This window comes from Nerophis ophidion, linkage group LG16, assembly GCF_033978795.1.
Source record: "Nerophis ophidion isolate RoL-2023_Sa linkage group LG16, RoL_Noph_v1.0, whole genome shotgun sequence".
Classification (NCBI taxonomy): Eukaryota; Metazoa; Chordata; class Actinopteri; order Syngnathiformes; family Syngnathidae; genus Nerophis; species Nerophis ophidion.
Window position 1 is genome coordinate 9,383,243 of NC_084626.1, and position 14,308 is coordinate 9,397,550.

Sequence of the window (14,308 nt, forward strand, 5' to 3'; positions counted from 1 at the left end):
CTCTGCTGAAATGATCGCCATTGCCTTAAAATTAGCATCATAACTCATTTCCAGTTGTTTGCTAACAGCCTTTAAGACAGTTTTCTATGTGAGTCACAGGAAGATAAGCTCTGACGCTGTAAGGGAGAAGTCGTTTAGCATAACCTATTAGTTTTCATGTGTAAATATGCGTAAATCTCTAAGGTATAATAAGTCTGGAGAAAATATACAATCTTACAATCAGGTCAGCACCGTACTATTAAGACAACAATGAAAAAAACAGACAGCAGAATACAAATGACCAAAATCAAAGTGTATTGTCAAGTAAAAAATATTTTTAGGTAATCGGTTTATGCCTTGCAACCTACCAAGCTGCACTTTGGAGATAGGAACCAAATGACACTCTGCCTGATAAATGACACCTTCAAGTAATAATACACGCCAGCATATTTCTTAAATGAAGACTTCGCCTCTCAGCCACACAAAAAAGTAACACCTTATGATGTCCACTTTTGTATGTCTTACTGTCGTATTTATATTACAATTAGGGCTGGGCAATTTGGCCTTTTTTTAATATCTCAATATCTTTAGGCAATAACATGATATATATCTCGATATTTTGCCTTGGCCTTGAATTAACACTTGATACATATAGACTTAGACTTAGATTTCCTTTTTATTGTCATTCAAATTTGAACTTTACAGTACAAATAAGAACAACATTTCGTTGCATTAGCTCTTGGTAGTGCAGGATAAAAAAAAAAGCAATAAGGTGCAGATATAAATAAATACATTACTGTACAGATAAATACATTGCACTTTTTCACATGCGTCCATGTTTATGGATGTATGTTCTATTGTCTTTTTTATTCCAGCGAGTTAATCCATTTTGAGGGGAGTTGAGGGGATAATTTAATTATGATGCGTTCAAGAGTCTTACGGCCTGAGGGAAGAAGCTGTTACAGAACCTGGAAGTTCTGCTACGGAGGCTGTGGAACCTCTTCCTAGAGTCCAGCAGTGAAAACAGTCCTTGGTGGGGGTGGGAGGAGTCTTTGCAGATTTTCTGAGCCCTGGTCAGGCAGTGGCTTTTTGCGATCTCCTGGATAGGAGGAAGAGGAGTCCTGATAATCTTTTCCGCCGTCCTCACAACTCTCTGGAGAGACTTCCAGTCTGAGGCATTGCAGGCTCCAGTCCAGACAGAGATGATGTTGGTCAGCAGGCTCTCTATAGTGCCTCTGTAGAATGTGGTGAGAATGGGGGGAGGGAGCTGTGCTCTTTTCATCCGACGCAAAAAGTGCATGCGCTGCTGAGCTCTTTTACAAGAGCTCCGGTGTGTAGGGGCCAGGTTATATTATATATATATATATATATATATATATATATATATATATATATATATATATACATATATATATATATATATATATGATCACAGCAGTATGATTATTCTAAGAGTCTACATTAAAACATTCTTCTCCATACTGCATTAATATATGCTCATTTTAAACTTTCATGCAGAGAGGGAAATCATAACTAAGTCAATTGACCAAAACTGTATTTATTAAACGGTTATTAAGGAATGGCACAAACGTTAATCTCATTTCCAAAACAGAAAGTGCAAGATTGTCAGAGACATTTTAAGTGTCAAATAAAAATGAGCTGCATAATGGGAAATGAAATAGTGTTCGTCCTTTGCTATGTGGTAGGTTACTGCGGACGTTATTAAATTCAGTTTTTTTTCATACGGTGTTGATCTGGAAATGTTTGCCTCGGCATTTTAATGGTGCGGGCGTGTGGCACCGAATGGAGATGTGGAAATGCGGAGTACTCATTCTTCATTCTCTAGCAGGTGACTTTTCAAATGATACTACATATTAGCAGTAATGCTACTTTTTATAGCAAAGCTTGTGCCGCAATATTGACTTATTATGGTTGTCTGTTTGACATATTCCCACTTGAAGCCAAACCATCGCCAGACGATGGACCCCCTGCTGTTTTTCTTGGAAAATTATCTCTTCCTTCATTCGCACATTCTTTCTCTCGGATTACCACTCTCATGGCTCTGCTGGCATCACAGCTAATGTTACCCATGCTGCTACCTCTCTGCTCCACGTATGTGACGTATGACGTGACAGTATGTGACGTGTGTAAGAAGGTGCGCTTGTCTGTGAGAAGGAGACACAGGAAAAAGCGAGAACAGCCTGTAGTGTAATGCCCGCAACTAAAAGCAACTGCATGAGAACGTATACACGAATATCACGATACAGTCATTTTCTATATCGCACAGAGACAAACCCGCGATATATCGTGTATATCGATATATCACCCAGCCCTAGGGGTGTAACGATACGTGTATTTGTATTGAACTGTTTCGGTACGGGGGGTTCGGTTCGGTATGAGGGTGTATCGAACGAGTTTGTACATTTAATTTAGTCTTGGCAAGCTGCTCTGCTTTCTGCCTCTGTCTGAGCAGTGAGCACCCAGCATTGTCCCGCCCACACAACCATCTGATTGGTTACATACAAAGCCAATCAGCAGTGCGTATTCAGAAAGCATGGAGTCAGTGCTCCGGCGTCGAGATGAGCAGAAATGTGTCTAGCAGGTGAGTAGCGGACATCGTACACTCCCCAAATGATAAAAAACACTTCCCAGTCACAACTATTACAAACATCAGTATGAGCCCATTGACCTTCTAGAAACTTAAACTGCAGCTCAGCTCGCTCATAGTTGAGGTGAAAGCCAATTAGCTTTTAGCGTTACGTTAGCCCATTTTGCTGTGTGTGTGCATGTGCGTGTGTGCGTGTGCGAGTGTGAATGTGTGTGTATAATAAAAGTCAACTACAGACTTCCCAAATGCTGTAATGGATTAAGCATGATGAGTTGACTTGAAGCTGTTTAATGTTGCATTTTTTATATGTAGAAGAAAAGTTTTGTCATTTTATTTAATCAAAACAACAACTTGAGGCTGTTTAATGTGGATTAACGTGGGTAGAATTATTATAATGTTCCTAATATTAAAAGGATAAAACCATTGTTTACAAATTCGGTAAATAAATAACCAAAACATTTATATTGTGTTGTTTTCTTACTGTACCGAAAATGAACCGAACCGTGACCTCTAAACCGAGGTACGTACCGAACCGAAATTTTTTGTGTACCGTTACACACCTACCCAGTCCTAATAACAATACAATTTACTGTAATAAAAAAAAACTGTAAAAAAAAAAAAAAAAAAAAACTAAGCATCTAAGAGCTGTGGTACTCACTGTGTAGAGTTCATTGGTCACCTTCACTAGCTCCTCGTGCATCTGGATCCCTATGTCCTTGCTCTGAAAGACAAAAGCACAACTGATTGTCAGATCTCGTTTCATAAAACAACAAACAGATTGAGAAATGTACACTATCTTCTCTTATGAAGTTTTTCTTGGGCATTCATTTACAAAACCCCAAACTATTGAAGTTGGCACTTTTTGTAAATCGTAAATAAAACCGAATACAATGATGTGCAAATTCTTTTCAACTTAAATTTAATTGAATAGACTACGAACACAAGATATTTAACGTTCAAACTGGAAAACTTTGTTATTTTTTGCAAATATTCGCTCAATTGGAATTTGATGCCTGCAATATGTTTCAAAAAAGCTGGCACAAGTGGCAAAAAAGACTGAGCAAGTTGAGGAATGCTCATCAAACACTTATTTGGAACATCCCACAGGTGAAAAGGCTAATTGGGAACAGGTGGGTGCCGTGATTAGTTATAGAAGCAACTTCCGTGAAATGTTAAGTCATTCACAAACAAGGATAGAGCGAGGGTCACCACGTTGCGAAAAAATGTATGAGCAAATTGTTTAAGAACAACATTTCTCAACCAGCTATTGCAAGGAATTTAGGGATTTCACCATCTACGGTCTGTAATATCATCAAAGGGTTCAGATAATCTGGAGAAATCACTGCAGGTAAGTAGCAAGGCTAAAACCAATATTGAATGCCTGTGACCCTCCATCCCTCAGGCGGTACTACATCAAAAAACAACAATGTGTAAAAGATATCACCACATGGGCTCAGGAACACTTTCAGAAAACCACTGTCAGTGACTACAGTTCGTTGCTACATTTAATCTCTACTATGAAAAGCCAAAGCCATTTATCAACAACACCCAGAAACACCGCCGGCTTTGCTGGGCCCGAGCTCATCTAAGATGGACTGATGCAAAGTGGAAAAGTGTTCTGTGGTCTGACGAGTCCAAAAAAAAAAAAAAAAAGCACAAATTGTTTAATTCATTTTTGTTTTGTAGGTTAAAGAGGTTGAAAATTTGAATTAAATGTATTGTCATTTATTTATTTATTTTTCCAGGCCAATTGATGCATTTAAAAAAAAAATGATGTTACACACCAAAAACAATCCTAATAAAGTTATTTTTCATTGCAAGTTGATCTATAATTGTGGTGTTTGTCTCCACTGTGTTGGTGAAGCCTTTCTTTTGCAGTATTCTCTCCCACAATTGCGGGCTTTTAGCAATTCGTTTTTTTTAAGCCCTGCAGACTGTCACAGCATCGCCAGTTATTGCCAATAGTTCACTCAGCTCCAAGGACGATTTCTATCGCTTGGCTCCGTTATGATCATCTCTCCCACTAGCTCCACTCATTCTGTCACTCGCTCCATTCATTCTGTCACTCGTTCCCCTCTTTCTGTCAGGCTTGGTCAAAAGGATAGGACTCAGATGCAGAGTAGGGAATAATTCGGTAGGCTTTTTTTTTAAAGCTTCCTTTCACCTCCAGAGTCAGGGCAATTCAATATATACAATAACTAAACTAGTCGGCGAAAAAGGTTCCAAAAAAAAGTAACCGAAAATCACTCCGAAAGGAAGAAAACATAAAAACAATGAGGAACTATACTTGGCGCCGTATATTCTATAAAACCTATTATAAACACAAAATGCTCCAACAGGAGGAAGAAACAATGGCTATGAAAATTCTACACTTTCTCTAATCTCATAAAGGTTAACAAAAAATGTCACTCAAAAAATTGAGGAAAGAAATAACTGTAAGAAAAAATTGAAAACTCACAATTTCGGCTGTACAACTAAATAACACAAAATCACTCTGCTGAGGAGGAGAAAAAGAAAACTCAAAATAGCAACGAAAGAATTCAGGATCAAGGTATACAAACATGAGATGGGCAATGCATGGACAGGATGCTAGAGAAGCAATTTGACACAGAACAAAGGGAGGCGTGGGCTTATAAGACACATGAGGGTAATGGGGACAGGCGGAAACAATCAGGGGTCAGGGATGACGTCAGACTGATGACACAAAAGAAAGGGCAAGTGATCTGAAACAAGAGGAGTTACTTTTCAAACTGAAACATGCAATTTACAAGACAGAAGAAACCAAGACAAGACATCCCTCACCGCGGTGTGACACATTCTTGCCTTACTGTTGTCTAGCGCAGTGGTTCTCAAATGGGGGTACGCGTACCCCTGGGGGTACTTGAAAGTATGCCAAGGGGTATGTGAGATTTTTAAAAAATATTCTAAAAATAGCAACAGTTCAAAAATCCTTTATAAATATATTTATAGAATAAAACTTCCACAAAATATGAATGTAAGTTCATAAACTGTGAAAAGAAATGCAACAATGCAATATTCAGTGTTGACAGCTAGATTTTTGTGGACATGTTCCACAAATATTGATGTTAAAGATTTCTTTTTTTAATGTGGAGAAATGTTTAGAATTAAGTTCATGAATCCTTAGTTTCCCTTTTTGCTTTGAGCCATTCCTATCTATTTTTTGTTTTTTGTTAATGTTAATAGGGATGCAATGTTATGCAGAGGTGTAATTATAACAATTGTATATAGCTGCGACCGAGAGTGGGGGGTGTGCAAAATGTTTTCTTCTTCCTGGGGAGGCGAGCATAAGAAAATGATTGAGAAGTACTGCCTTAAAGGAACCCAAGTTGATTTTTTTTTTTTTTTCAGTAAATCAATCATACCATATTAACTTAGCCTTGTCAGATGAACTTCATTAGGTAAACCTTTACAACAAGACCCCATACAAAAGCTCTAGTGAAATAATGTGATGAGTAGAGGCACAATAATACACACATTGTTAATTGTTGATAAGCACTGTAAAAATGCATGGAAGACCAAAAAGAGCAAAAAGTTTAATGTGCCTCGTATCAAGTTGTGTGGATTTATTTTGGCAAACCTGACGCAGGGATTCAGTCCCACTTAAACAAGAGTCAAACTAGACGTGATAAACGCTTCAAAGTCCCTCAAGAGCTCTGGCAGCTGGTGAACGGCAGCTGTGCGCATCAGCGGCTCTGAAGTGAGACACACTGCAGCATGTACTGTACTGCGGAGGCTTGATCTGGGGGGTTTAGAGGTTCCAGCGGGCAGTGATGCCACACAGGGTAAGAGGTGCGGTGCATCATTTCGCAGCAACACTCCTTGCTGTAAGGCGTAGAAAATGCATCACGAGTACAGAAATTCATCTTCATTTACAGTATATATTCTGATGACTTATCTACATCAAGCCAATTAGGTTTATGTTTAATTGCTTTTAGAGATGAGTTATAGTTATCCCTACTCACCCTAATGAATCTCAATCGTTAAAACCACAATATTGTTTGCCTTTATCGAAAAAAAGTCACCGGTGGGTGGCTCTTAATAGCCTTACTATAACTTGACATCTGTAAAGCTGAACGGCACAGCAGTGTTTCCCATATATTCATGTATTTGTAGTCGCCACAAATAAACTTAAGGCTGCCAAGTAAAAAAAAAGTACTTTATATACTCTTCCTTTTACGAGACTTTGCGATACAGTCAGTAACACTTCACTTTCCAGGTAATATACACTATATTGCCAAAAGTATTTGGCCACTTGCCATTACTCACATCTGAACTTGGAGTGCCATCCCATGGAATCGTCCAAAATGTTTTGGTATCCTGGAGCATTAAATAATAATAATAATAATAATAATAATAATAATAATGGATTAGATCTTTCTGTGTGGAGTTTGCATGTTCTCCCCATGAATGCATGGGTTCCCTCCGGGTACTACGGCTTCCTCCCATTTCCAAAGACATGCACCTGGGGATAAGTTGATTAGCAACACTAAATGGGCCCTAGTGTGTGAATGTGAGTGTGAATGTTGTCTGTCTATCTGTGTTGGCCCTGCGATGAGGGGCGACTTGTCCAGGGTGTACCCCGCCTTCCGCCCGATTGTAGCTGAGAAAGGCGCTAACGCCCCCCGCGACCCCAAAAGGGAATAAGCGGTAGAAAATTGATGAATGGATAGATTTTATATTGCGCTTTTCTATTATTAGATACTCAAAGCGCTCACAGAGAAGTGGGAACCCATCATTCATTCACACCTAGTGGTGGTAAGCTACATTTGTAGACACAGCTGCCCTGGGGTAGACTGACGGAAGCGAGGCTGCCAGTTTGCGCCTACGGCCCCTCCGACCACCGCCTATCATTCATTCATCATTCATTCACCAGTGTGAGTGGCTCCGGGGGCAAGGGTGAAGTGTCCTGCCCAAGGACACAACGGCAGCGATTTAGATGTCAAGAGGTGGGGAGCGAACCTGCGGTATGGCGTAGTGGCCAACTGGGGCCAAGATGACCTTGGCCCCAGTTCTTTTTACTGGAACTAAGGGGCCAAGGCCAACTCCTGAAAAAACAACCCCACATCATAATTCCTCCTCCACCAGATTTCCCACTCGGCACAATGCAGTCTGAAATGTAGTGTTCTCCTGGCAACCTCCAAACCCAGACTGGTCCATCAGATTGCCAGATGGAAAAACATGATTCATCAGTCCAGAGAAGGCGTCTCCACTGCTCTAGAGTCCAGTGGCGACGTGCTTTACACCACTGCTTTGCATTGGACTTGGTGATGTATGGCTTAGATACAGCTGGTCGGCCATGGAAACCCATTCCATGAAGCTCTTTGCGTACTGTACGTGGGCTAATTGGAAAGTCACATGACGTTTGGAGCTCTGTAGCAACTGACTGTGCAGGGAGAACATGCAAACTCCACACAGAAAGTTCCCGAGCCTGGGATTGAACCCAGGACTACTCAGGACCTTCGTGTTGTGAGGCAGACGCACTAACTCCTGCTGACCTTGATTATATATATATATATTATAAATTATTGTACATCCGACACTGGTGTCTGCTGCCGTCATCTCCCTCCGCAAACCACAACAGAGGTAGCACAAACCAGTGACAGATTCAAAAGAGCTGCCGCTGCTAGTCTGCTAAGCTCACAAAAAACGCTCGAGCTAAAATGCCTGTGAGACTCAGACTGAGCGTGGACTCACTGACGTCATAGTGACTACAAAACAGGCACCGCCTTCTAAAGAGACAGACTGAGCGTGGTTTCACTGACGTCATAGTGACTACGCAACAGGCACCGCCTTCTAAAGACACACACAGGCGTGCACACTGCTCTCATATGAAACTTATCCTAACAGCTTTATGCCTGACATTTGAGTATTTAAGTAATGCAATAATTACTTTCCCTTAAAATTAATTACATTTATTAAAGAGAAATTCCGTTTGTAATTTGATTACTTTTTTTGGTTAAAAAAAAAAAAGTAACTACAACTACTTACTTTTTAAAAGTCATTTTCAAAATTCAACCTGTCAAAACGCAAAATGAAGTAGCTGGCAGGTTGGAGTTCCTGGCTAAAATTTTTGTGGATGTCCCATAATAACGTTTACCTGTAAAAACACCTTTGTTAAAGGTAATTTATTTTCATGTCGCTGCTGACGTTTAAACACTTCCTCTTAAAACCAGGGCACTTTATTTCACTTGTTTTTTGTTAGCTTATAAATTCAGGATAGCTAAATGTTTTTTTTAAAGAAGATTGGAAATTGTATTTGACTTTTTTTATATTCATTTCAAGGCTTTTCCTTTTTTCTTATTTTAAAACACCTTTTAAGCTGGGATCATATTATGCAAAACCTACTTTTCTTACTTTTTGGTACCTGTTTTTGCGTATTTGGGATCCCCATACGTCCCGAAAATGTAATATCAAGGCATGGTGGAGATATTTAGTTAGGTCAAGGCCAATTCCCATTTATAGGTTAGTTTATGGGCCAAACTATATTGGGATATGAGTTTTGGTCCATATGGCCCAGCCCGACGCTTGTGTTAGCGACAGTGCTTGCACAGTTTAGGGATGTTCTGTTTAATTGAGCGTTACAGTAGGCCTTATAATGGCATTGTGTTTATATGTATGAAGGCACATCTGTACCTTGTTTGAGTGTTTTGTGATATATAAGACATTTCATACTGCTAAATAGTTTCTGTGCTACAAAAAATGTTCTGTGCTACTAATTTTTTTCATTTATTAGCAATGGTGACACACTACTACTGACACAACTAAGCATACAGCTCTGAATGTGGTGTTTTAGAAAAGGCTTAAGAAAGAGAAATTTGTCCAACAGACAACAACAGTAGGTATAAAAGACACTAACCTATTCATTACTAACCGTCTGGAATTTACTTAAACTGTCTTTAAATTGAAGTGGAGTCGTAACTCATGAAGTAGTAAGTTTAATGGTGCAGAAATGTTTGTTACTGAATACTTTCTAATATTCTTCTTTGTATGCGTAAGTAATATGCAACTATAGTTATTAGATAGTTGTTTATATTGACAAATGTGCTGTTTCAGAATGTAATATTGTTCAATTGTTATTGCATATGTCTAGCTTGTGCGATATTGTGTGCTTAGCTGTTGTGTAGCGACTAGCTCCTCGTAACCTACCTGTTTGCCGTTTTTGAAATGACTTGACTGAAGCCAAACCACCGCCAGACGATGAACCCTGTGCTGTTTTTCTTGGTAATTAAATCTTCCTTCATTTGTTACCAGATTGGCACCTTCTTTCTCTCATATTACAACTCCGCTAACATCACAGCTAATGTTACCCACGCTGCTACCTCTCATGCGAGGGCGTATGACGCGACAGTATGTGACGTATGTAAGAAGGTGCGCTTGTCTGTGAGAAGGAGAGACAAGAAAGAGTGAGAAGAGGATGTAGTGTAATGCCAGCAGCTAAAAGCAACTGTGTGAGAACGTATACTCAAATATAACAATAGTCATTTACTATATTGCACAGAGACAAACCCATCCAGCCCTTGCCCTAGTATCGGGACAACCCTAATAGAAATATAGTAAACCAGCCCTCCATACGTCCTCAGCCTGATTTGTATAAACTACCCTGAACTGTGAAATGCAGTGGAAACACAAACCACACACGTCTACAGGAACCTATACATCCAAGAACCTGTTCCCAGGAATCAAAAGGAACTTTTGGTGGAAAAGGGCCTAATGTATCCGTAGATACACTGCATCATAGCAACAATTTACAACTCTTTTAAAGGGGTTTCCACCTAAAAAAGTCCGCTGTTGGAGTCCAACTGGAATACGCAGCATTCAAAATATTTGGCCAAAATAACTTGTTTTACATTTTCTTTCAAGTCCTCAACTGTCCGTGCCAGTTGCTTGGCTGTATTTTAAATGAAATAGCACACTCCCAATCGCTGGGCTAGCTACTTTGAGTGTGTCAAGTCTGGCCAGGGTATAGACATTCCCAACCCAGGCCATAGGGAAAACCAAGGAATGACTCTCCATTGACTTGTTTTATTACTAAGTCAAGTTGTTTTTTCTAATAGAGTTTCCATTCTGCGATGAGGTGGCGACTTATCCAGGGTGTACCCCACCTATCGCCCGAATGCAGCTGAGATAGACGCCAGCGACCCCCCGCAACCCCAGAAGGGACAAGCGGTAGAAAATGGATGGATGGATGGATGGAGTTTCCATTTCCGAGTGCCGGGCGCACAGACACACACCTAGAGGAAGGTGTGCAAGGTGTGTGCAGGCTCTGAATGTTTGTATAAGACCTCAGTCATCTCTGCTATGTGCTGACAAAATGCTGCGAACACTCATTGGAACCCTGCTAAATATTTGGATAACCCCTCAACTTTTCTGATGCCATTTCAGCTGCCTTTGGTCCGGACCAGGAGATCACTAACCACTTTATTAGGTACACCAGCACAACTAAATGGTTGTGGTTATAGTGGTGCGATGTAACCTACAACCCCAAATATATCAAAACTAGGGGTGTCCCGATCCATTATGGATATTAGGGATGTAACACTACAAACATTTCATGTCACTGTGACAAACATTATCACGGTTATTATTATTGCGGTATTGTTGAATGTGCTCAAAAAGTACTGGTACATACACTGAAATAATAACTACTGGTAAGATAAATAGACAACTATTTTGCATGTTTTGTGTTTCTTATCAGAATGCGTCTACTAACGTATTAAATTTGGAATTTTATCTGTTGTAATGTCAAATACTTTATTGTTTTGAATATTTGTTTGTACAGTAGCATTTTAAGATGTATTTAAATGAAAACTGTGTAACAAGTCAAATCTATTAATATTATGTAATATTTCTGGCGGGTGTTGTAGCGTCCTACTTTGCTACTCTGTTCAGCTGTCCTTGAATGCACCATAAAAAGACCATCCATCCATCCATCTTCTTCCGCTTATCCGAGGTCGGGTCGCGGGGGCAACAGCCTAAGCAGGGAAACCCAGACTTCCCTCTCCCCAGCCACTTCGTCTAGCTCTTCCCGGGGGATCCCGAGGCGTTCCCAGGCCAGCCGGGAGACATAGTCTTCCCAACGTGTCCTGGGTCTTCCCCGTGGCCTCCTACCGGTTGGACGTGCCCTAAACACCTCCCTAGGGAGGCGTTCGGGTGGCATCCTGACCAGATGCCCGAACCACCTCATCTGGCTACTCTCGATGTGAAGGAGCAGCGGCATTACTTTGAGTTCCTCCCGGATGGCAGAGCTTCTCACCCTATCTCTAAGGGAGAGCCCCGCCACACGGCGGAGGAAACTCATTTCGGCCGCTTGTACCCGTGATCTTATCCTTTCGGTCATGACCCAAAGCTCATGACCATAGGTGAGGATGGGAACGTAGATCGACCGGTAAATTGAGAGCTTTGCCTTCCGGCTCAGCTCCTTCTTCACCACAACGGATCGGTACAACGTCCGCATTACTGAAGACGCCGCACCGATCCGCCTGTCGATCTCACGATCCACTCTTCCCTCACTCATGAACAAGACTCCTAGGTACTTGAACTCCTCCACTTGGGGCAGGGTCTCCTCCCCAACCCGGAGATGGCACTCCACCCTTTTCCGGGCGAGAACCATGGACTCGGACTTGGAGGTGCTGATTCTCATTCCGGTCGCTTCACACTCGGCTGCGAACCGATCCAGCGAGAGCTGAAGATCCCGGTCAGATGAAGCCATCAGGACCCCATCATCTGCAAAAAGCAGAGACCTAATCCTGCGGTTACCAAACCGGAACCCCTCAACGGCTTGACTGCGCCTAGAAATTCTGTCCATAAAAGTTATGAACAGAATCGGTGACAAAGGACAGCCTTGGCGGAGTCCAACCCTCACTGGAAATGTGTTCGACAATGCGGACCAAGCTCTGGCACTGATCGTACAGGGAACGGACCGCCACAATAAGACAGTCCGATACCCCATACTCTCTGAGCACTCCCCACAGGACTTCCCGAGGGACACGGTCGAATGCCTTCTCCAAGTCCACAAAGCACATGTAGACTGGTTGGGCAAACTCCCATGCACCCTCAAGAACCCTGCCGAGAGTATAGAGCTGGTCCACAGTTCCACGACCAGGACGAAAACCACACTGTTCCTCCTGAATCCGAGGTTCGACTATCCGACGTAGCCTCCTCTCCAGTACACCTGAATAAACTTTACCGGGAAGGCTGAGGAGTGTGATCCCACGATAGTTGGAACACACCCTCCGGTCCCCCTTCTTAAAGAGAGGAACCACCACCCCGGTCTGCCAATCCAGATGTACCGCCCCCGATGTCCACGCGATGCTGCAAAGTCTTGTCAACCAAGACAGCCCCACAGCATCCAGAGCCTTAAGGAACTCTGGGCGGGTCTCGTCCACCCCTGGGGCCTTGCCACCGAGGAGCTTTTTAACTACCTCAGCGACCTCAGCCCCAGAAATAGGAGAGTCCACCACAGATTCCCCAGGCACTGCTTCCTCATAGGAAGACGTGTTGGTGGGTTTGAGGAGGTCTTCGAAGTATTCCTTCCACCTATCCACAACATCCGCAGTCGAGGTCAGCAGAACACCATCCGCACCATACACGGTGTTGATAGTGCACTGCTTCCCCTTCCTGAGGCGGCGGACGGTGGTCCAGAATCGCTTCGAAGCCGTCCGGAAGTCGTTTTCCATGGCTTCCCCGAACTCTTCCCATGTCCGAGTTTTTGCCTCCGCGACCGCTGAAGCTGCACACAGCTTGGCCTGTCGGTACCTGTCCACTGCCTCCGGAGTCCTATGAGCCAAAAGGACCCGATAGGACTCCTTCTTCAGCTTGACGGCATCCCTCACCGCTGGTGTCCACCAAGGGGTTTTTTGATTGCCGCCCCGACAGGCACCAACTACCTTGCGGCCACAGCTCCGATCTGCCGCCTCAACAGTAGAGGTGCGGGACATGGTCCAATCGGACTCAATGTCCAGCACCTCCCTCGTGACATGTTCAAAGTTCTTCCGGAGGTGGGAATTGAAACTTTGTCTGACAGGAGACTCTGCCAGACATTCCCAGCAGACCCTCACAATACGTTTGGGCCTCCCAGGTCTGTCCGGCATCCTCCCCCACCATCGCAGCCAACTCACCACCAGGTGGTGATCGGTAGAAAGCTCCGCCCCTCTCTTCACCCGAGTGTCCAAAACATGAGGCCGCAAATCCGATGACACAACTACAAAGTCGATCATGGAACTGCGGCCTTGAGTGTCCTGGTGCCAAGTGCACATATGGACACCCTTATGTTTGAACATGGTGTTTGTTATGGACAAACTGTGACGAGCACAAAAGTCCAATAACAAAACACCACTCGGGTTCAGATCCGTGCGGCCATTCTTCCCAATCACGCCTCTCCAGGTTTCACTGTCGTTGCCAACGTGAGCGTTGAAGTCTCCCAGTAGGACAAGGGAATCACCCGGGGGAGCACTTTCCAGTACTCCCTCGAGTGTTCCCAAAAAGGGTGGGTACTCTGAACTGCTGTTTGGTGCATAAGCACAAACAACAGTCAGGACCCGTCCCCTCACCCGAAGGCGGAGGGAGGCTACCCTTTCGTCCACCGGGTTGAACTCCAACGTACAGGCTTTGAGCCGGGGGGAAACAAGAATTTCCACCCCAGCCCGTCGCCTCTCACTGCCGGCAACGCCAGAGTGGAAGAGGGTCCAATCGCTCTCGAGA

General features: G+C 42.9%; 1 protein-coding gene and 1 long non-coding RNA gene across 6 annotated transcripts in view; one reads left to right on the forward strand and one right to left on the reverse strand.

Moving 5' to 3' along the window:
• The window catches only part of LOC133570058 (uncharacterized), a 49,961-nt gene extending 38,623 nt beyond the window's left edge, over positions 1 to 11,338 (forward strand). The window contains exon 4 of the long non-coding RNA XR_009810041.1: positions 10,663 to 11,338. This is a non-coding gene — a long non-coding RNA (uncharacterized LOC133570058). The remainder of the gene's footprint in view (positions 1 to 10,662) is intronic.
• The window catches only part of srgap3 (SLIT-ROBO Rho GTPase activating protein 3), a 247,138-nt gene that overhangs the window by 107,096 nt on the left and 125,734 nt on the right, over positions 1 to 14,308 (reverse strand). For all 5 annotated transcript variants that reach the window (XM_061922701.1, XM_061922699.1, XM_061922697.1 and 2 more), the window contains exon 4: positions 3,246 to 3,308. In XM_061922701.1, coding sequence (XP_061778685.1) covers positions 3,246 to 3,308 — 63 coding nt within the window. The remainder of the gene's footprint in view (positions 1 to 3,245; positions 3,309 to 14,308) is intronic.